Source organism: Dasypus novemcinctus, chromosome 1 (assembly GCF_030445035.2).
Source record: "Dasypus novemcinctus isolate mDasNov1 chromosome 1, mDasNov1.1.hap2, whole genome shotgun sequence".
Lineage (NCBI taxonomy): Eukaryota > Metazoa > Chordata > Mammalia > Cingulata > Dasypodidae > Dasypus > Dasypus novemcinctus.
Genome location: NC_080673.1, coordinates 67,478,752 through 67,502,844, shown reverse-complemented (window position 1 = coordinate 67,502,844; position 24,093 = coordinate 67,478,752). Strand labels below are relative to the sequence as shown.

General features: G+C 36.3%; 2 protein-coding genes across 11 annotated transcripts in view; one reads left to right on the top strand and one right to left on the bottom strand.

Annotated features, from left to right (window-relative positions):
* JADE1 (jade family PHD finger 1) overlaps positions 1 to 6,431 on the top strand; it is a 60,306-nt gene extending 53,875 nt beyond the window's left edge. For all 10 annotated transcript variants that reach the window (XM_004466250.4, XM_071214696.1, XM_071214702.1 and 7 more), the window contains one exon: positions 2,605 to 6,431. In XM_004466250.4, coding sequence (XP_004466307.2) covers positions 2,605 to 3,515 — 911 coding nt within the window. In that variant the 3' untranslated portion in view covers positions 3,516 to 6,431. The remainder of the gene's footprint in view (positions 1 to 2,604) is intronic.
* Positions 6,432 to 16,072: 9,641 nt separating this feature from the next.
* The window catches only part of SCLT1 (sodium channel and clathrin linker 1), a 289,648-nt gene continuing 281,627 nt past the window's right edge, over positions 16,073 to 24,093 (bottom strand). Inside the window, exons 19-21 of the mRNA XM_004466256.4 lie at positions 23,462 to 23,540; positions 21,109 to 21,204; positions 16,073 to 17,509 (exon numbers count right to left, since the gene is read on the bottom strand). Of these exons, the coding sequence (XP_004466313.1) occupies positions 17,447 to 17,509; positions 21,109 to 21,204; positions 23,462 to 23,540 (238 nt within the window). The 3' untranslated portion in view covers positions 16,073 to 17,446. The remainder of the gene's footprint in view (positions 17,510 to 21,108; positions 21,205 to 23,461; positions 23,541 to 24,093) is intronic.

Below are 24,093 nucleotides of genomic sequence, written 5' to 3'. Positions count from 1 at the left end.
AAACTAACAGCAACATTCTCAGTCCTTGCTTTGTAGAGAGATTCCCAGGTTACTCTTTTCATTTTTCTGTTTTTGTGCCTTTTGATCTCTGTACTAGATTATTATGACACATAGAAACAACAATGTAGGTATTATAATCTGTTATGTTGAAATTCAAATTATGGCTTATCTAACCAGGTGTATGTGACCAGAGGTAAACTGGCCAGCTGAGCAAATAGCAAAGCACTTAGGGAGTTTAAAAAATGATATTCTTCAAGTGTTACATAGCTTCATGGACATTAACTTATTAATATTATCCTAGATTTTTTTTCCCCAGGAAGAAATATTTTCCAGATGTTTCAAGCTTATATCAGTGGCTAGAGTTTGGAGTTTACCTGTAAACTTTTCTTTTAAATTAAATTCTTATAAGGAGGTTTCATAGGTATAAGCAGTTCTATTCAGATTCTTTATTGAAGCGAACATCCTTCTCTTCATTCTGCCTACTTGGATAAAAATTGGTGGGATCTGATTTTATCCCATGCCTTTGTGTCTTTACGTCAGTCACTAACATGGAAGGCTTCTCTGGTGCAGCTCGCCCAGCTTCCATCCAGCAGATGCCGAGCCGCTGTTGTCTGGCATCATTAATGCGAGTTGTGTCTGTGGAGTTGTGCCATTGGAGAGCTTGCTGGGACTCTTGTGAAATTGTTGTGTAATGAGTGATTACCTATAAAAATAAGCTGTAAAGACTATTCTCATCTGATTTCACTTAAGGGTCATTTTTCATGGATATTACAGGCAGCTTTTTGCATTTCATGGCTGAGGTTTTTAGTTGAGTGAGTGAATGAGATTCCTAACAAGGTCAGGAAGTGTTTTGTGTAACACAGCTGTAATGTAGATCTGCATTCAGTCATATGCAATTCCAGAAAAGGAAAACAAATCTTCCCTTCACTCTGAGGTAAGAACCATACTAAGTATGATTGGTTTAAAGCTACATTAATCTTTCTGTGGGTTGCCACGGGGAATGAAGTCAACCCTTTAGGATGCCTGTTTTATTTCTTTTCCTTTTTCTGGCTTTAGACTTTCCTTTGCATTTTTATTCTTGTCTAACTTTAATCTCTGACTTGTACGATAGATGCTTCCAAGTCAAGCAGAGCAGGTGCCATGACTTATGTCATTTAGGGTCCATGGTTTAAACTCTTATGCGATTCTGTGCAGGGTCATAATGTGTGAGAGAGATTCAACTGAATGTAAGTGAGTTCTCAGTAGAGACGGCGATTGGTCACCAGAGACTTTTCCAAGATATGAATCCCAAGTCAAGTAGCTAGGAATCACATTTCAGAAACCGTTGGCTCTATTTCTTACCTTTCTGTTTTCCCCATGATAGGTGATTAAGAGAAATATATTAAGTTGAGGTGTTAAGATTGGCCCTAATATTTGATCATTGAGAAAGCAGGCATTTCTAAGCCAGCAGATTGTAAAATAGATGCCATCACCTGAGGTCATGATAGTCATAAATTCACAGGTGCTAGCTGGTTTTTGTTGGATTGCAGTGTCCATGCCTGCTCAGTTCTCATATGGTGGGCACCATATGTCTCATGCTTTGGGGACTGAACCTTGTTCTCCTGGTGGTTCATACTGTGTAGAAGATGGAAAACATAAAACCACTCCTATAGATGCTCTTTGAGGCTCCTGTACAAACACGGTCCTCTCCTGGTAAACTCCAGTGTTATGAATTCATCTTGGTATTCAAACTGAGTTATGACTCATTAATGGGTCATGAGATGAATTCAGTGGGTCATGAGCATTAAAAACAAGCGAAATAGAATAGAAAATATCAGAGTACATATTAGGTTTATATTATTTCATGAAACGTGAACGTTCATAGGGTTATGTTATGAAATTTCTTACTGATTTGCATCAAAAGTTTGAAAAACACTAACTTATCCTCAAGCTGGATGACAATTCAGTTGAAATTCACAAATGGATTATTTTATGTATGGTAAATATCTTTTTTAAACTTACTGGTCTGTCAAGAATTATTTTAAACACCTTGGTTTATCTAATCCACATATCTACATGTGTTTAATCCTCATAGTAACCCTGTGAGGGTATGGACACTTGGAGAAGGAAATTTAAAAGCCCCAGTTTCTGCCCTTCTGGGGCTCCCTGGGTGGGAAGGGAGCAAGTGGGTGGACAGTGACTCGTGGTTCCTGAAGCCCATGTTCTGTAACAAGGTGGAGGTTAAGGAGGGAGGGAGTGACGACTGCACTGGTTCTATCTTTGAAAATAAGATTGCTTATTTTGTTTGAAGGAAAATGGATTCCTTGTAAAGATGTTTCATGAAAAATTACGTAAACTTCAGCCATCATAGAAATTGTGGCATATTACATGGAATATGCAGAGCACATGGAGCTTCTCAGAACAGGTCATATTTTTACTATAAGAACCGTAGGCTTACAAACTGAGATGTGCAGCTTATGTTGTGCTTTTGGGTGGGAAATTTACACAAATAAGGCCATTCTTAGAATCAGGCTAGAACTGTGCTAGAATTCTACGTCTAGATTTTTATTCTTTTGGATTTGCTTCTGCTGTACTTTCTCTTTACTTGTGGTTTTATGTTCATAGGTGTGCCTTCTTCCTCCTGCTCCTCTTCCTCACTGGAAAACATACTTTTGTTTAACAGTCCTTCTGTGGGCCCTGATGCTCCCAAGATAGAGGACTTGAAGTGGCATTCTGCATTCTTCAGGAAACAAATGGGAACTTCCTTGGTTCAATCACTGAAAAAGCCCCATAAGCGAGATCCACTGCAGAATAGTGCTGGAAGCGAAGGCAAAACTCTGCTAAAACAGCCAGATCTGTGTGGTAGAAGGGAGGGGATGGTGATCCCAGAGAGCTTTTTGAGTTTTGAAAAGACCTTTGCAGAAGCACGTATCATATCAGCACAACAGAAGAATGGTGTGGTGATGTCAGACCATGGGAAAAGAAGAGACAATCGTTTTCATTGTGATCTCATTAAGGGAGACTTAAAGGACAAATCTTTTAAACAGAGTCACAAGCCTCTCAGGTCCACAGACATGTCCCAGAGGCATCTGGACAACACAAAAGCTGCCACCTCCCCTGGAGTGGGGCAGTCAGCACCTGGCACAAGGAAGGAGACAGTACCCAAGTGCAATGGCTCCCTAATCAAAGTAAACTATAACCAGACTGCAGTCAAAGTGCCTACAACACCTGCCAGTCCAGTGAAGAACTGGGGAGGATTCCGGATTCCAAAGAAGGGGGAGCGGCAGCAGCAGGGAGAGGCCCATGAGGGGGCCTGCCACCAGCACTCAGACTACCCATATTTGGGCTTAGGCCGAGTTGCAGCCAAGGAAAGGGCAAAAAGCAAATTAAAATCTGACAATGAGAATGACGGGTATGTCCCTGATGTAGAAATGAGTGACTCAGAGAGTGAGACATCAGAAAAGAAATGTATACACGCCAGCAGCACTATCAACAGGAGGACAGACATTATCAGGAGAAGCATCCTGGCCTCTTGATGGAGCAGAGATGGCCTCGGCAGCACTGCCAGCTTTGATGGGGTGTGCTGGAGGAGAGCTGACCAGTGGACAAGCAGGAACCCGTCGTTACTCCTGAGCTACACCAACACGGTTACTTGCAGTTCAGACTGATTTTTTTTCCTGAGTCATTTCTATCTAAATCATTGTGAGAAGTTTATGTTATTTGCAACTTGTTGAGGAAACACGAGAGTAGATTGTAACCATAAGACACTGCTTTGACTAGAACCTGAATTTGACACTAAAATAGGAATGAATAAGTTCTAAAGAGGGCAAGGCTTAAATAAGCCTCCTGAGTTTTTATTGCCCTCTACATTTTTCCCAAAGCACAAACTTGGTTACCTGAATATGTATGGAATCAGACATGGTTCTCGAGAAACCCTCGTATACCATTTAATAGCCCATAAAACTTATTTTCTAGGATTGTGGTAGATCTTAAAATCCTATGTATACTTTGGCTCACAAGGCTATTTTGTTGCATTATAGTATATAGGCAGCAGCTCTCAAGTGTCAGTAACAAGGGAATTAAGTGTAAATATAGCAGATGGGGAAGAGTTTTTTTTTTTAAAGGTCATTGCTGGAAGAGCTGAAGGGACAGGGTAGAGCTGCTGCAGCTGGAGAGTTAGGGTAAATGTAGCACAAGGTCCTGCTCCCTAAAAAACCCCTGAGTGGGTTGTGGATATAGGACTGGTGGAGAATGAAGCCATTTAGGAGCGCTCTATCAGAGAGGTCCAATTTTACTAGTCCTCTTGATCTTCCTCTTCCTCAACTGCACGGCCCTCAGTCCAGCTTGGGGTTTCCCTCACCACTGGCAATACCTGGCCATCTGACTTCCAGCAGCACCATGGCTATTCAATTCAAAGCAATGGACTTGCAGACTCTGGTGACTCATATTTTCCAGAGCCAGCCACTAGTGCACATGTTGGGGAAATCTGAGCTCTCAACATGAACGGATACCTTAAAGAAAGAAAGCAAAAAAAAGGGAAAAAAGAAAAGAAAAAAAAAAGGGAAATAGGTTATATTTTAAAAACAATAGAAAGGCAATAAGTTGTGATAAGCCCTTACCATTAGCCAAGGTTATACAGGAAGGGGACTGAAGTCTATCTCTGAATAGGCTTTCTGGAGTCAAGAGTTCTAAGCTCTTATTCGCAACTTGTACTTTCTAATTGCAAATGGCAATAATTAGTAAGTTTTCAGCAATAATAAATTTAGCATTAAATTTGAGTACAATGTTTTGTTTTTGCACTCAGTGTAGTGCATATGTATTAAGATAGTGGATAGTTAAGGTCATGTTAATTTTCTTTGGAATTTCATGTAGTCGTGAATCAAATTTAAGAGAAGGAAAGTTTAAATAGCAATGAGATTTAGAATTATGGGCACTTGGAACAAGCCCGACTTCCCCTAAACTGACCCTTAGTTTGTTAATATCAGTATTCAGATTCCTGATTCATTTATCCATCTGATTCCATGTGGCAGGGACATTCTGATATTTAATGAAAAACACTTTGCGTTCTGTGGTTAACTTTCAAGTCTTCCAGATGCTTGTCAACAACAAAAAGGCTGAATGAAATCAATTCCATCTTGCTATGCAAGTTTTATCAGATGATCAAATAGTAGGTCTGTTGCATCCCCATTGTATGTATGACATTTTCAAACCAAGTCTTAACTTTTCAAATACAGTTTAGTAGCTAATTCAGGGGAGGGAAAGAATGACCCAGATTTTTAAAAAGATTGACTATTTTTAAGCTATAGGGCTCCTTTTGAAAGACTGCTGTCCAGATAAGCTTGTTGCTACAGACATTAGAAGGTTCTTATGAATCCAAATTGTACATTCACTAGTAGCATAATTAAAAAATCAGATTTTTTTTTTTTTGCATATGAGCAAAAACCTTTTGCTGGATACAGGAGAAGGTGAACTCTGTCTACAGTTATCTTTTGACTATAGCAACAGCTCTGGGTGAGAGTAGAATTTATAGAGGGATGATTTGTCAAGCCATACAAAGAAAATCTAAATTAATTGTAGTGAGCGTATGACCTCTCACCATTTTAAGAGGTATCAGATTCATTTGCACTATTAGGAATGCTAGTTTTGTGCAAAAATAATGCCTTACCTGTTTTTTCCCCACATTTAGGTTGAAAAGCTTTCAAATGTTCCAAGTTATGCTGAACCAAAAAAACAAAACAAAAACCCACACATGAAACACACACAAAATAAAAGCCCACACCTTTATTCCTGCTTCGAAATGCAATTGGTATAGACCATGGTTTCTCTGACAGTATAATGATAGCTTTGTAAGTTAATTTTATGTCATGCTGGGAACTCTGTATGAGGTGGCCATAAGAAGCAACCAACCCAACCTACCCACTTGCATTCTATTAGTATGGAACCATTTTTTTTTTTTTTAAAGCTTTATCTTTCCTTGTGCATCCCGCCCAAGAAATATCTTTGATTATGATCAGTGTATTATGTCAAAATGTAGGCTAGTTAAACTTTTGTAAAGTTGCCTGGAATGTCATTTGTTAGGTTATAAACACAAAATCTAAATGAAGGGTTATATGTGTTGTGTACAAATCTTAATTATTTTGAAATGGACAAACTTGTCATTACATTTGTAACCTTGTACAGAGGATTTTTCACTATGTGCCTAGCTTGGTGTCCATTCAGCTAAAATTGAAAAAAAAAAAGGTGCATGAAGAGTTAAAAATCAGAAATTAAACAAAGTATATGTAGAGATGACTATTTTATATTACATGGCCCAATCCTGTATTTATTTCTATCCCCTTTTTGAAAGTATTTATAAAACTAGTTGAGGACAGCTGTATTTTTTTGTTGAACTATTTAGTAGAATTTGTGCCTTTTGTCTGTATGTGAATAAATGCTGTACATTTTGCAATACATTTTTAAGTGTCTTTTGAAATTTGCTTTTGCTAAATATTTAAACATATGACTTAATGGTCATGAATCGGTATATACTTATTGTCTCACAATTTAGATAAGGAATAAGAACTGTAGGGAACTATATCAATATTGTGGAAGAGCACAGATTGACTGGGCTGCTTTCTGGCTCAACCCTGATGTGAAAATGTGAAAATGATATGTTTTGGTTTTAGTCTTTCCCACCTGGAGTTCTTTCCAGAATACAATTTTGGATCTGAAAACTAGTTGTTGAAGCAACATAGACTTTGGGTGGAGACAGACCTGGGCTTAAACGCTGAACTGTAATTTACCAGTCATTGACTTTGGCCAACTCACCTTTCTGAGCCTGTCTTCCCATCTGTAAAAAGACGATAACATCTTACTGGGGTTATTGTGATAGTTAAAGAAAGTTCATAGAACAAATCATACAGGATATGTAGTAGGCATTTAGCAAATGGTAAGCTGCTATTACCATTATTAGGAATAAGATACTGATTTTTACAACACAGTTTTAACTGATGAGGCTTGGTGAGGTAAAAAAAAAAAAAAAAGTTACTCCTAAATGGAAACTTGCATTTATAAAGCACTTTAAAAAATAAATTTTCAGAGAGCAGTTTCGTGAAATCCTTTCATTTGGTCACAGAAATTGAATACTAGGGAAAAGAACAGATATTCTCTGCATTTAACAAAGACTCGTCCACAGATCACAGTGTTAGGCATTAGGACAGAACTGGGCTAGGGCCCTAGTTCTGATTTCTAGTGTTGAGTTCTCCCTGCCTAAAACTTTCATACAACCACACACTGCAGAATTTAACAGATAATGAAATGCATCTTTCTTTGTATTGGGAACCACAAAGCTGGTGTGACTCACACATCCTCCTGTTGATTATGATAAACGGGAGCCACAACAGCATAGTGTTGCTCTCTGGGTCTAATTTATAATGTTTGTTAAATGTGGCCCCATCCCCCCTTTTAAAAAATCATGAATTGTTCATACATTTGGCTAAAAGCTTGTTTATTTTTCCCTGTTCCTCCTTAGTGACTATTTACTCCCATGTGTCTTACTCTTAGTAAGACCCCAGAGAGAAATAACTGATTCTTCCTACAAGGTCTTAAATTTGAATAACCATAATAGTTCCTTAGGGAAATTAAGTCCCCAGAAGGCAAAGCAAGGGTTCAATTGTTGGCAATTCTGCAATCTATGATGGAAAAATGTAGCACCAGGGACTCCTGTTCATGTTTTCACCCAAGTCACTTAGAAAACTGTTTCTACCTTTGAAACATTAGCCATCTGCAACAAATTTTGCAACTAACTTCAAGGTTGAAATCTTCAATATGATTTCTCTTTAATTCTTAGAATTGCATTAGATGATGTGTTCTAGGCTGGGGTAGAATAGAAGAGCTTTGATTGATTATTGAAAAAGAGGATAAAAGCATATCCAGTGTTACCTAATTCCTTGACTGCAAATAGTCTCTATGCTGCTGAGTTTGATACCTCTGCAATGCAGCTTTTCCTGAGCTCTGAGAGAACTGCTTGTTGGGCATTTCCTCTTGGATGTATGCTGGTACTTGAGATTTGGGAACTCATCCTTTCATTATATCCTGTCTTAGAGAATGTCACACAAGCCTGAAACCTGGGCATTCTTTGTCTGTCCTTCAACCCCCACAGCCAAATGGTGAAGGCGATCTATGTGTTATACATACGTCACACTTCCTAGGTACTTTTTGCTTTGCTAATCTGTCACTTGCCTCACTGTTTAGTTCAGGAGTCGTCGTTCTTGCTGTACTACTTACTGCAGCAGTTTCCTATGTGGTTTCCCTGACCCAGGTCCCCCTTATTAGCTGCAAATTTGCCAGTGCTATTTCTATCGTGAAAACTTCTGAAAGAACAAATGATTTTGTCATTCTACATAGCCTTCAAGGTAAATTTAAGACTTCTTCGGGCAGGGCCCAAGGCCCTTAATCCCTCAACTCCAAAACTACAGCGAATTACGCACTTTGCTCAGTGCACTATGATCTCTCCTCTATGACTTTTTACGTTGCTCCCTTTGCCTAGAATGCCCTCCTTTTCTTTGCTTAGAGAACATTTTTATTTTTCAAGACACAGCTCCACTGCTGTCACCTCTGGGAACTCTTTCAACTCTCCTGGTCTGGGTAGGTACCTCTCCCCTCTGTGCTCCACTGTACCCAGATAACTTGTTTCACAGCATGCTTGGCAGCATACTGCTGCATTTTGATTTTCTCTGAGAGCAAGGCTCATGTCTCACTTGTCTTCATCCCCTCTGCCTGTAATGATCCTGGAATAATAAGAATCCTGCGCAGCTGACTGGCTATAAGAATAGTGAGGGGGGCTTGAGGCTTAGGTTCCATTTCCCAAGAGTAAATCAAGATTAACCATCTGATGGGTCTTCTGTTAATAATTTGATATAATTGAATTCAAAATATATTTTCAAACTCTCAGAGAACATTAGGTGTCAATAAAAGAATGGAGACAGGCTGTGGTTTTGTTTGGCAGAATAATAACAGTCACAAAGGGTTTATCAAGTGGCAGGCACTGGGCTTGTTAACATGTGAGGCAGGTACTATTATCTCCAGTTTGCAGAGGAGGAAACCAAGGCACAGAAATTATATAATTTGCTCAAGGTCAGTGGGTGGTAGAGCTGGGAATCAATTACAGCCAGTCTGGGCACCCTGACCTCTACTGGCTATGAGTCTCTAAAAAAGAGTCTGGAGATCAGAAGGAATGCCCTTATGCACAACTGAGCAGAGTCTAAGAGACAGATAAAGTAGATACAACCCCAGGTATTGGTTCTTTTGAGGGATAAAGAGACCCACGGGTTCTATGGTCATGGCAGATGGGGTTCACTGCCATGGCAGATGGCCCTTCTTTGGAGCTGGTGTTTCTGCGTGATGGAATTGGACTCAGAGGGGATCTCTTTTCACAAGACTTGCATGCTACTTTATTGGAATTGTAGTTGGTGCTGGGGTTTAAGATATATTTAGGGGATTTGAATCTCTGGACTGATAATATGACACCCAGGCCCAGAGCCTCAACAGACTTCAGCTCCTACACTTTGATTTATTGGACTTACCCCACTCAGCTAACATGGAGTTGAAGAAGGTCAACCACCACACCATGGAGCCTAGAGTGCCTACAACTGAAAGCAGGAGGAGCGCATCCAGTATCCATGTGGAATCTAAGCCCCCACTTGACATAGATGTGCAATGGACACAACCAATCCAATGTCCACAGAGAAAATGTGGAATGGGTGTGGGAAGGGTAGCCATGGTGGCTGCTGGGTTTGGGGAATGGGAGGAAGAGATGAGATGTGGAGGCGTTTTGGGGACGTGGAGTTGTCCTGGGTGGTGCTTCACGGACAATTACGGGACATTGTAGATCCCCCCAGGGCCCACTGATGGAACGTGGGAGAGTGTGGGCTATGATGTGGACCATTGACTATGGGGTGCAGTGATGCTCAGAGATGTACTTACCAGGTGCAATGAATGTGTCACGATGATGGGAGAGAGTGTTGCTGTGGGGGGAGTGGGGGGTGGGGGCGGTGGGGTTGAATGGGACCTCATATTTTTTGAATGTAATTTTTAAAAATAAATAATTAAAAAAAAATAATTGCATGAATTTTAGTTCAATGTATTCCTATAAAGTAAAGCTAATAATTTTGCCTTAAATCATGTACAGATGAAAAGGCTGAGCATAAACTAATGGATAATGAGCAATATAGTCTGCTTATGGTCAGTTAGTCCCTGACTTACACTAGGGAAAACAAAATTAGTTTAATCATATACATAATTTATGCAACACACAAAAATACAAACACAAAGATACAGATAAAATACATGCATATATTAGCAGAGATAAAAATAACATTTCAACCAGAAATAAGCAGTGAGAATAAATTAGTTCTCACTATATCCAGACATTCTTGGGAAAGCTAGGGAGAAGTACTTAAAATCACAGTTTCTTGATGAGCCAGGAATTAGGACAAATGTCTTAAGACCTTAAACTGAAGCTATGAGAAACAACCAAATCAATATTTTTTTTGTGATATAAAGTATTTATAACCCAATTATTTTTACAAATAAATAAGTCAAACAATGCCAAGCTAAGTAGTGAAGATAAAAAAATAAGTAATGTGTACTCTCATATACCAACATGAAGTAATATTCTATTACCAGTATAAAATAGTCTCACTATTACTTGGCTGATAAATGGCTGAGTTTTAAATAATCCATTTATACTTAAGAGTTAATGCCGCTATTTTACCCATTAATGTGGGTGATGGTTCTAATTTCATGATCATTATTATTGTTATGAAACTTTTTTTTCTCACAAAGTATGACTTTTTTCCTGTTTCTCTTTACCACAACATAGCAGCCTCAAAGGAAGCTTCCTTTCTTTTTTCTTGCCCATTTTGGCTCTGCTTCAACTTAACTATTTGAATTGTTTGAGCTTTTCTTCTTTGATATGAAATGCTTGTGATATTTGTGCCTTGACTAGTCCCAAGTACTCAAAGAAAGTGAGTAAATAGCTTTTCAAGTTGGTTTTTAAAACACCATGCTTATTTTGATGCAGGAAATTATATAATAATGTATCAACCACTCAATGACTGCTAAATAAAATTTAACACATCTTTCTTCATAATGTTTTTGGTATATTCAAACTGCTGAAATTGTCATCACTCCATTAAACAGATCTAGGGAGGCATCCCATTAATTATTGTAACTCCCTTTCCTTATAGGTATCTATAACTATTTTTTATTAAGGCTACTTGGCTGGGTTTTAGATTATTGCCAATTTCTTTTCTAGCTTTGGAAAAATTAGTAAATGCTGTTAGATATGAGGAGGCTTTTTCTAGAAAGCTTTCTATGTAATGCAAATAGTTTGACAACCAAAAGGACTTTTGGGGTTAGATTCAGAGTCAGAAAAGGCTAAAAAAGGGGAATTCACAGCTCAGATTTCTTATTATAAAGATGATGAATGAAAAAGGGGAAGGTGATTTGTTCAAATCTTATTTTGTGTATTTTCCCCTAATAACACTGATCCTTGAACTGACAGCTCAAGTCTAGGATGTATGAAGCACTTAGATGAGAACTTCTAGCTGTTCACAGTGTGTTCAAGTCTCCTGACCCAGATGAATTGTATGCCATGGCACTCAGAGAACCTATAAAGGGGACTGCTGAATCATCATCAGAAAATGGGAGAGATGTCAAAAGTATGGATCCTGCAAACTCCAAAAAAGTAATGTTGCACAATACAAGGAATTTTGGTGTTGGACAGACTTGGTTTGAAATCCAGCTGTACCACTTTCCATCTACATGACCCTAAGCAACACATTTAACTTCTATGATACTTCATATCCTTGGAAAGAGAATGGTGAAACCTACTAGCAGGGCTGTTGGATAATATGAGATAAATGCAAAATGCTAATACAATGCCTGACACATGATAGTTACTCAGTAAAAATGCATTATTATTAATAATACCCAGCATGCTTACTGCAATCCAGGGAAAAATTCTACAGTGGTTTCATATAGTTGTTATCTGTAGAAATATAATTATAACTTCTTCTCTTTTATCCCCTGGAGTATAGTTTAATATGACAGGAGAGGCTAGTCTCTTATTTTTAATCTTTACAGATCTAAGTGCTAACAGATTTCCTTATAGATCATTTTGCTCTGATGGCTTTTTAATTCTTTGAAAAAAGGATTATGCTGCCATTGAATGAAAATATTGAATGAAAATTTCTATGGTGCCATATCAAAGGAATTTTATGTTTTAATAAACTCAAAAAAGAACAAGCTGTGATCACTTGGACCTACATGGATTTACTAAGAAGAAAAGGATCTGACTGAATTTTTTTCTTGGAAAGGATTGTTAGATTAGTATATCTGGAAAATATGACAAGTATGGCATAAGTGAATTTCTGCTAGGCAGAAGGCATGGTCTTTCTTGATGTTCTTCTGATAGTGTACAAGCAGCAGTAGGGGTCAGATAAAAAACAGATTGAATGTCCGTGCCGAGTAAGTGAGCTGGTGTTTGGTGTACTTTAAGAGACTTGTCTGGTATGGTGCTCCTCTTTTCAATGATTTGCATGAAGAGATGGATGGCATGTTTATTAAATCTATAGACAGCATTCCTTGTAAATCAAACATTATCCTGGGTGTAAGAAATATAGCAGTAAAAGAAAATAAAACAGACACAGTAACAAATAGGATTTAGTTAGGATTTAAAATGACCTCAGCAGGCTGTAATAACGTAAAAAATTTAATAGGGATAAATGGTCAGTCTTGTTTCGGGGGTAAAACAGCAACTGTACAAGTATAAGCTGGCTAGCTTGCTAAGATTTGGCTTCGCAATAAAACCTTTGGAAAAGATTTACAATTTTAGTTGACAATATGCTTGATATCTGCCCAACAGTGTGATTCAACTTCTAAAACAGCTAACATGCTTTCAAGCTGCATTAATGAAACATACAAGTACTCTAGAACAGTTTTCATTTTTCTCATCCTGAACATTAGTGAGAACTATTATATAAGTACATTTCCAAGAATGTTACCTGTAGTAACTTTCAAAGGGAAAGGATTTGTAGTTTGAAGCCAATGCCACCCCTTGAGAATCTAATATGTTGTTGCCCACCCTCCCCAACTCATGCAGGTTTCACTTACCTTTTCCTATCCCTCTCAATCATGATCTAGAAATAAGGGAATTAACATATTGAATATAATGTTTGTTTCTGGGCATAAAACTGATGCAACCCAAGTATAGCTGTAGTAGAGGAGGAGCTCAATATTTATCGAATGAATGAATGAAGAAAGATATATGTGAACTGGAGTGCCTTCAGAGACCAATGACAAGGTCATTGCAAGGACTGAAAACCAAGTGGCAGTTGTTTGTTTACGAAGTGCAGGGAGAAGAACATGATGATTATTTTCAAAAGTCTAAAGAGCTGCCATGTGGAAGATGGTTTAGACTTACTCTGTTGCACAAAGTGGAAATAAGATAGGAAGACACATTTCAGTTCAGTGTAAGGAAGACCTTTCTAATGGCCAAAGGTGATAGAAAGGGATTGGGCTATCTTAAGGGGGAGTGAGCAGCCCCTCAATGAATTTCAACAGCTGTGCACAATAGCCATAGTAATTTGTTATCAAAAATAAAATACTGAACTTTAATAATGTGTACTTAAAAAGAAATAAACTAGGCAGATTCAAAGTTCTCATTCTAATGTCATTCTCATTTGCTTACATTCCAATATACTTTTTTGAGAGAAAGAGACAAGTGTGGGGTTACAGCTAGCACAATGGGAGCCTATGGAAGCGTGAGGCACATGTGAACGCTTTGTGAGGTTCTGTTAAAAAAGGTGGCGAACACTTGGGCTAGGGGGCTACTTACTTAGTATAGATTTTTTTGATAAGTGGGTTGATGCCAGTGTTGTAAAAATTTACCTTTAAGATGCCTTTCAATTATATGCTTTTTGTTATCTAAGTATAAACATATTATTTGGTTCCTTCATATATAAACACCAGGAGCATTTACATTTTCACAAAACCCACACATTTTTTTTTTTAAGGGCTAGTAAGGAACAGATTTTATATGTAACCCCAGGGTATTGCTTTCCCTCTCTTTATATCAGTGTGTGTGTATGTATATTTTTGTGTGTATGTTTTTAACGTAAACTAAAACATTTAATTGTGATTTTTTGGGGTAAAATTTGTGGTAAAGCTTATTATAGATTGGTTATTTTAGAAAATTGATAAAAACACATTATGGTAAAAGAACAGAATTTATAGTAAAATGTTTAAAGGGTTTTTCACTCTTCCTTGATTTGTCTAAAAGCTGCTTGGCAGACTGCCTGAAAGAAATATTCAATATTTGCTGAATAAACTAATGACTGAATTGTTGTTAATGTTCTCCCATATTTGGGGTAGTTATAGTTCTCACCCTAGAGGAGAATTCAGAAGAGTGTTGGCTGCCCCAGTTTGCATATATGTATACAAAGGGAAAAGGAGGTAATCATATCTCCTTTCTTCCTAAGGGAGACACAATAAAGAAACATGAATAAGTAAAATGAATTAGCTGTGTAGTCCGAATTTCTGATTTATATCATTTCCTCTTTCCTCTTCATTCTCCCTTTCTCCTAAAAAACAGTTCGCGGATGATACTGCCTGTGTAAATGAAGTCAAGACTGACCAATATGAGAAATGTGAAAAACTCCATACTTTATTACATTAGAAATTATTTACTCATGCAGTTATCTGAAAGAAAAATAAGGACACACACTGAGTTCTGTTGCTAAAGATAGCTCAAGTCTGTTCAAATTCAACAGAGGTCAGAAAGGCAAATTCTCTGTGTATCAGTAGCATAGCCTCTCAGCGCAGAAGAATGCCTGAGTATGAGAGAACGAACTGGAGGATGGGATTATTCAAATTAGAATTTGAAGAGCAGTTCCCTATGGCCAGAGTTGGGAGAAAATAGCCCTGTTCAGAGATTTTATCTTGAAGAAATGAGTCTGGGAGGTCAGACTTTCTTTTTGAAAGTCATACTAAAAATGATAATACTTATATTCCTTTTATCTAGGGTGTTAGTTTCTGTAGTTCTTTCTCCTATGTCTCATTTTTTTTTTTCTCAGACATAATTCTACTATCTTATCTAATGGAAAGTTTTAAAAAATAAATTCTATATTCTGTAACAGGAGTATGAATATAACTCTTGCTATGTGTAGATTAGCCTGTGAATGGTGTGGGACAGAATTTGCTTTAGAGACTCAAATGAAAAATTCTTTAAGGAATGGAGGTTAAGTCAAGGGTGTCCCTCAATTGCCACATTTGTACTTTTTGGTCTCATCTTTGCATTTGACACCGTGACTCATTTGCCCCCACCTACGTTATGAAATTTCTTCCTTCCTCTAGTTTTTTTTTTCTTAGGAGGTACTGGAGAGTGAACCTAGGTCCTCATACACGGGAAGCAACTGCTCAACCACTGAGCTACATCCACTTCCTTTAGTTTTTTGTTTTTTTAAAATTTATTTTTATTTTTATTTTTCGAGGTACCAGAGCTGGGGTATGAACCCAGGACTTTGTATGGGGAAAGCCAGTGTGCAACCACTGAGCCACATCGGCTCCCTCCCATTAGTTTAAAAAATTTTTTTAATCATCCCCCCTTGTGGTTTTTTGGGTGCTCTCTGCTCTCTGTGTCCATTTGCTGTGTGTTCTTCTGTGTCTGTATTTATTTTTAATTTATTTCCCCTCCTCCCTTGCGTCTTGCTTGTTGTCTGTGCTCTGTGTCCGTCACTGCTCTCTTCTGTGTTTTTTTTTTTTGCTTGTCTCCCTTTTTGTTGCATTACCTTGCTGAGTTGGCACTTTCAGACCGGGTGGCGCTTTTGGTGTGTGGGCGAGCCTGCCTTGCACAAGGTGCAAACCCAGGGCCTCCCATATGGTAGACGGGAGCCCAATCAATTGAGCCACAGCCGCTTCCCCCTTTAGTTTTTATATATGGATTCTTTCTGTAAGAACTCTCTGATTGCTCCTCTTCAGTCTCTTTCAATGATGCCTCATTCTGAGCTCATTCAATAAACAAAGACATTTCCTAAGGTCCTGTCCTTAAAAGTTTTGTTTTATTTTTGAACAGTTAATGAATACTCCCATGTGCCAGTACTATGTTGGGTGTTAAGGATACAATGATGAATGAGCGTAGACATGACTTCTGCTTACAGGGACCTTGCAGTCTATTAGGGAATGAGATGACATTTCAGAAAACATTACAAATTTTGAGAAGTGCTATGAAGGAGAATATAGCACACTATTAAGAGGAATGAATATAACAAGGAGAAAGGGGGCCTAACCTTTTCTGGAAGGATCCTCTGAGGAAGTGGTGTTTGAGTAGAGATCTACAGAATGTGTAAATGGGACAGTATATGCAGAGACTGAGGTGGGAGGGAAGATGATGCATTGACAGAACAAAAAGAGCACAAGAAATAGAAGGGAAGAATGGTGTGGGAAGAGGCTGAAGAGGCAGCTAGCTACGTCACTTGAGACCCCAAAATGAGTACTCTCATGGCCTTACTTCTTGGCTCCATGCCAAAGACTTCCATGGTTAGTATCACAATTTGTTAGCATCAGTTCTAAACTTCCAACTGCTGGTTGATTATCTACAAATGGATGTTTTCATGTCATCTCAAACTCATTATCTGTTATTTGGTCTATTGTAACAGTCTCCTTTCCTCACTGGTGTTCTGGATACAAACCTATCTGCTCTAATCCCCAGAAATCAGAGTGCACCAAGTTCAAGTTGGACCAGGGACTGACTACATGGATATACAGAGATCAACAGGACTGTGATAGCTCAATGCCCATGCATTCTCAGAACCTAAGATCTCATTTAATTAAAACTGCTTTGAGTATTAGGAAAAAAAAGCCCTCCCAAATTCTTAGATATCAAGTTTTATAAATACTGGAAACCGTGTGAGTTAAAAATGAATTACTACATTTATACATTAAAATCCATGACAGCATAAGTTTAGAAAATGCATAATTTATTATATTTATGAATTTATAAAGGAAAATGGATACTTAGGAACTTTAAAACTGTGTTAGAAGTAACAGATATAAAATTCTCAAGGCTTGGAACCTGAAATATTAAAATTCTAGCATTTTCTCTAAACCTCTTTCTCATGATTGAAAATTATACATTCTTCCAAGGGGAAAAAATGGGGCAATTAAAAAATAGACACGTTGATGAAGGCAATGAGTTCTTCTCAGCTGGCTTTATTCTCCACTGAAGCTCAATATAGTCTTATTCTTTTCTTTACTTACAGGAAGCTGTCACTGTTCTGTTTTCCGATAACCCTCAAAACAGAATGGAAAATGCTTATGCAAAATGACAAAAGCCTTAACTATTCTCTGAAGGCTTTACCATTTCAATAAACTTCTAGTCCAACAGTTTTCCCAACTCTAAAGTGCTGTAAACGAACTACACATATTTTTAAATATTTTCCAAATTCATCATGGAGGCTGCTTTTCTTCTCTGCACTGTAATCACACTGAGCTGCAATTAAAATAAACAATCAGTAAGAAGTTACCTTTCCTAAGGAAATTTTAGACTAATACAAAGTATAATATGTCACAACCTACAATTATTGAAAATAATCTTCTAATTGGAAAGGGTCTTATATATGAGGTCCCTTTTTATACTCATTTCTATTTTCCACATGATAATTAAAAATGACCACATTACATTTGAGAAATGCAGGTCAAAGGACAATATTCCATACCTCTGGGTGATATACTTAGAATTCCAAAACACACTCCATAAATGGATGAAAACACCTAGATAAAATTCATCAGAAAAATACCTAAAATACAAACTATATATGGCCTAGCACAATGCAGAGCTGCCAATAAAAAGATGATGATAAATCATTGTAAAAAAAGTCTAATAGGAAAAATAATCTCTATTTATAAGAGTAGTATGTACAAATGTTAAAAAAATCAAACTGTACAATAGAGTGTAGAGGATAAAAGAGTCTCCTTCCCATCACTGCCCCTCATTCGATAGCCCCCTCACCAGGGACAATCACTATTTCCACTTTCTAAGTACATTTCTAGGAATATTCTAAATGAGAGTATATTTATATATTCCCTCACCCCTTCTCAGTTAAAAAATGCTAAAGTACTATACACATTTTTCTTATTTTTTTCCTTCTAAACAATCTACCATAGTTATAGGTCCCTATTAAAATTGCTTTATTCCTCTTAACATCTGTGTAATATTCCACTGTATGGATATGTCGTAATTTAACTGGTCTCCTATTGATAGGCATTTAAATGGTTCCAATCTTCTAACATTATGGACCATGCAATGTTTTTACATGCTTCCTTGCAAAGACTTGCCCAAGTGAAAGCATACCAGCTGCAGAAAAAATTTTTAGAACTACAGGGTCAAAGGTTATGCGTATTTACAATTTTTGAAATATACTGCCAAACTGGACTCCAAAAAGGTTGTACTAATGTACACTTATATCAGTGAAGTATGAAAGTGGTAGCACTATGCATTATCAAATATCAAAGGTTCAGGATCTGAGAGGTGAGAAATGATATGTACTTACAGTTTAAATCTGTTTCTATGGGTGAGGATAAGTATCACTTTAAATGTTTAAAAGCCATATGACTCTCTTTTCTGTGAATTCCTTTATCCATTTGTCTTCTGGATTGCAGAACTTTCTTTTTGTTGACTTAGGTACTCTTTATATGTATTTAGGATATTGGTCTTTTATCACGTATTGCAAATATTTTTCTCAGTTTGTCATTTGACCTTATGACTCTTTTCTGTGCGGAGACTGGTAATTTTATGTGGTCACATTTATTAATATTTTTTCCCCCCAAGTTTCTAGGTTTTGTGTTCTTGCTTAGAAAGGCTTTACCACACACTGATTTTTAAAAATACCATACAGTCAAAAAGAACACAGTATGGCATTCAGTAGTTCAGAGTGATATACTTAGAACACAAAGGCATGCTCCTTGGATGATGAATGCAAAAATAAAGTTAATCAGAACAGCATATTCAAAGCATGACTGAAACACTAAAATGCAGGACTGGAGTTGAACCAGTAACATGATGATGAGCTGCACTGTGTATGATATAATAGAGGCAATAATAATCTTTTAATTCCTTTCACTTCATTAAATATCAGCGCCTCAGTAGGAAATTATTTCTGATATCAGCTCCCAATTATACCAAGGAAAATAGGAAAATTAGAAAGGTTCACAGAAGGCACAGATAAATATTTTAAAATATTGATTATATGTCTTATAAGGGAAGTTTATAAGACCTGACTGGACTCGTTTGAAATAGAAAAAAAACCTATTAACTCCCAGGAAGAATTTCCTATTAGGGTTTGGGGAGAAAGATGAATGATTACTTTCCATCTTCAAATAAGGACAGAATTGAAGAAAAAAGCTTAGGGAAAAATTTTTTAAAGGAAAATTTGTGAAGTGGTTACTGATAAAATATTAATTAAAAAAAAGAAAGAATGGAGAATCTTTGCCATTGGAGATTTAAATAACAGAAGAAACATCTGTGTTGGACTGTTTACAGTTAATCCTGTCAGGAGGGAGAGGCTAAACTAATGCCGAATGGATTATTTAATTAAGGTTCTGTAACTATATCCTTTCATTCTATAGGAAACAAGGTAGTTTGATTTTAAGTAGATATTTTCTTTACCATTTTCCTTAGAAAAAGATAAACCTAAAACTTTTAGGAATGTTATACAGAAATTTAGTTCCTTATAAATATCTACCTATCCACTTACCATTTTATGAGTATGCTAAATGCCTTATATATATTCATTCTTTTGATCCTTCAATAACAGTATAAAGGAAGTGTTAATATTTGATATTAAACAGGAGGGGCTAAGGCTTGGAGAAATTGATCTGCCTGAAGTCACATGGCTACAGAACGGAACCAGGGGATTTTCTTGATACCATATACACATTCTCAAGATACTGCCCAGGGCATCTTGACTACTGTTACCTTAAAATGTAAACAAAATGAATGAATTCATGAATGATCAATTAATTAAGTGCACTTCACAGAAAATTAAATTATTTGACAAGGTTATAATTATTCTTAAAGAGGAGGGATATAGAAGGGTGAATTATTAGTGATTTTTCTTTGAATGCCATGTCATGTTCACACCAGAAGTGAATTAAAAAAAAAAAATCTATAAACTGAATTCGGTGACTAGTTAGAGGTGCTTTATAATGTTTAAGATCCTGTAGTAGCTAAAAATAACTAATTTTGATTGAAACAGTATATTTTTAAGCAAATGTGATTTGGGTTATTTTTGTTTATCTACCTACCTTTTTAACTGTCTGATTCCAGCCTATATTTATAATAACTGAACTGGTCTCATTTTGTTCCTAATATGAGGGATTATTGCTCCTACTTTAAACAAATGGCCTATTTCATTATATGATGTATTTGCTTTATGAGAAATTACCCCATAGTATTTCACTGATGTTCTGTGTTTTCGACTCTATTCCCCATTGGACAACTTTTATATTATATTTTAGATTTATGTGTTCAGATACAAATGTGTGTTAAATGAAGTTTACCTGTAAACCAAGCAATTTTTTTTTCCCTTTAAAAATGACAATAAAAATGGAGGAAGTATAATTTGAAATACCACATTCAAAGTAATGTTATCTGCTTTCAATATGCAGTGAATGTCTACCTTGTTTTAGACAGAACATAAATCTAGAGCAGTGCTGCCCAACAGAACTTTTTATAATTATAGAAATGTCTTTTATCTCTGCTGCCCTGTGTGACAGCCATGGCTATATATGGCTACTGAGCACTTGAAATGTGGCTAGTGACTGAGGATCTGAATTTTTCATTTTATTTAATTTTAATTACTTTAAATCTAAATAGCCATCTGTGGCTAGTGGCAGTTCTAGATTTAGGAGTCAATTTGGAGGATGAATGTTTATTTCCGCATCTGAAGTTTAGTTTTTCAACCTCAAATATTAAAGAGACTAATTTTAAGTGGTTTAACCAAGTAAAAATAAAAACACTCTCTGGGAACAACACAGAGTAACACTGCTTTTGATCTACTCAGATCAGGGGATGATGAGGATGCTCCCTACCTGGTGTGAAGCTGAAGCAGCTCTCTGTTCTGCTTGACTCAGACGCCTTTGGAGTCTGTTGGTTTTTTCTTGATGCTCTAGAATTACTTTTTCATTCTATTACAAGGAAATTACATAAAACAAACAAGTTAGGAATACATATGTGTTTTGTGGAACAGTCAATGAAGAATCTGGACATCACTTTGACACTTAAAAAATGCAAAGACAATATATCTCCAAATTCACATTTCAAGTTATGAGCTTCAGCGTACAAAGTTGGTTTTACATTCTGACTTCATTGTTTTTCCTCACACAGCTAGTTAAGAAAGTAAAGTAACAAATTCAAAAGCAAAGTGAATCAGAAGTTAAGATCAAGACTTCCAACTTTTGAGCTGATCTGTTAACCTTGTGATGCTAGTTCAGTGCTTTAGAACCACTGGAGAGATTGTGAAAACACAGGTTGCTGGGCCTCACAGCTAGAACTTTGCAATCAGTAGGAGTGGAATGGGTCCTAAGAATCTGCACTTCTATTAAATTCCAGTGTGATGCTTCTGCTGGTGGTGTGGGGCCCATATTTTGAGAAACACTATGCTAGAGCAAGCTTCTGGGGAAATTGTGACATCACATTATTAAAGCTCAAGGAACAGAAAATAGTCATTCTAGAAATCCTGATTTTTAGAGAGCCTTAAATGATTTCTACAAGAAAAGTATGAAAAAGGAAGAACTCTGTTCATGCTCCTCAATATGTTTGAATATTCCAGAGGCTGTAAGGGTCAACAGAGTTATCTGGCTTCATGAATGTAAACTTGTCACAACATGCTATCATGCAGACAAGTTCAAAGAATCTTCATCTAAAAAATGTATTAGTCCTCTCCATATTTACTAGCCTGATTATAGTGCATTTGTGGTAGTACATATTAACATCCTACAGCAGTATATAGTGTTAGGAATAGTATTTACTCGGACTTTTTCTTGTTCTAATTTCTTTTAGGTTTGGCCCTTTGGTTTCACTTTAATTGGCACTACTGCTTGTAAATTTCAAGTCTACATTATACACACAGACTTTTCTGAAACAAAAAAAAGTTTTTACAACTAGAATTGTCAAACAGCTTCTCTGGCGTTTATCTGAATTGAGATAATAAAATAAGCCCAATCAGGAATAGCAAGAAAAACATACTTTCTTATGAAGAACTAGACAGTTTTTGTGTCCTAACATACAAATGATAACAGTGAATGTCATGTCTAGTAATATAAAATATTAAAATAACAGCATCCTGTTAAAATGAGCTTATTACATTTCTTATTATGCCCAGAAGCAAAAATTAAAATTTATGAAGAGATCTATATTGTCTCTTCTAATTTACCAAGATGTTTAAATATGCAGTCTTAAATTTTAAGAGGATCATCATATAATTAGAGAAAACTTGGGCAAAAAATTCCATCATCTATAATATTTTTCATAGTTTATCATCAAAATACATAGCACATGCAATTTTCTATTCTGCTACCATAATGGTTAAAGAACAGTACAGATTGGGTAAATCATATAATATATGCAATTAATCCATTTCAATTGATCATTTTGGTTGATTTTGACCTCTCAATTTTATTAATATTATTGTGTTGAATATCTTTCTTTAAAGTTTTTCATATTTTAGATTATTTCCCTTAGAACAGATTCCTGAAAGTGGGAGCTACATCAAAGAATATTTTCATGGCTCTTGTTTAATTGTTTTCTAAATGGCTCATATCAATTTATGCTATAATGCTTAAGAGCATAATTTCACTGTGGTTCCTGTAGTAGTCCACAAAGAATTAATTCCAAAAAACACACTCAAAATTAGAACATCAAATGAAGAACTAGAGCTCTGGAAAGCCCTAATAATAATCTAGTAATTGTTTCATTTTGTAATGCCGCAAAGGAAAAAAAAAGGGGATGAGCTCTTGCTGTACTTAGTTCTAAGGCATCAGTCTATAGGGGTATTTTAATATATTCTGATAGGCAAATGCATTTTCCATGTGTTTTTGTGACAGATTTAAACAAAATAAGAGGAATGAGTTTAAAAAGAATAATCTTAAATGTACATAGAAATAAAGAGGATGCAACCACGTCTGTGAAGTACTGTACAAATTGCACTGGTAAAACTGAAATAAGAGGTCTACCTTTTATCATTTACATATAATTAATCATTGACTTTCAAAGCATTTATTCACATTATTTTAAGTGTGGACCTTTAGGTTATGGGTGATTTCTACAAGAAGTACATTTATATGGACATTTCCAAGTAGAGAATTAATTTTGACTTGCCTCAGGTAAATTTCTATGTTTATCAAGCTGCAGCAGAAAGTACTTCCTAGAAGAGTGACTACTTACCTCAACTACCTTTTCATTTGCCATTTCCAGCTGAGAAAGGAGCTCTTGTGTATGAAGTTTCTGTCGACTCAGCTCACTCCTATTAATTGAGAAAAAAAATTCAAAAATGTCATTAATTGTTCAAAATCTAACAAAATAGAATCTTTATTAGCAAGATACATGTTTGAGGTCTGAACAAAAGTACCTTGATGTGCAAAATAAAGTTCCTCCTTAATATTTCAAAGGATTCATTTATTTTTAAAATTAAATGCATATATATTTTAAATTTGCAAAAGTGTTTTCAATATTATCTTGAGATATGATTAGGCATTAAAATTAAAGTCAATTCATTTTTAACACAATATTTCTTATTACAAAATCACATAAGCTACTGGGTTTCTTATCTACAGAATGCATTTTTAAGATTCATATACAGTGCTTCTTAAAGGAGCTCAACTCTTGGAAATTTAAAGTAACATTAATCACTCCAATATCATCTCGGTGTAGTGTAGTCAGTGTAGTGTATTTATGTTTTGATTATATATGCTCTATATTTTATGCATTCATAGTCTTATGTTCCATTAGTTTGAATTATCTTATGCAAAGCTGTCATCTAATTTTTTATTTTTCAATATACAAGCATTATATTGCAT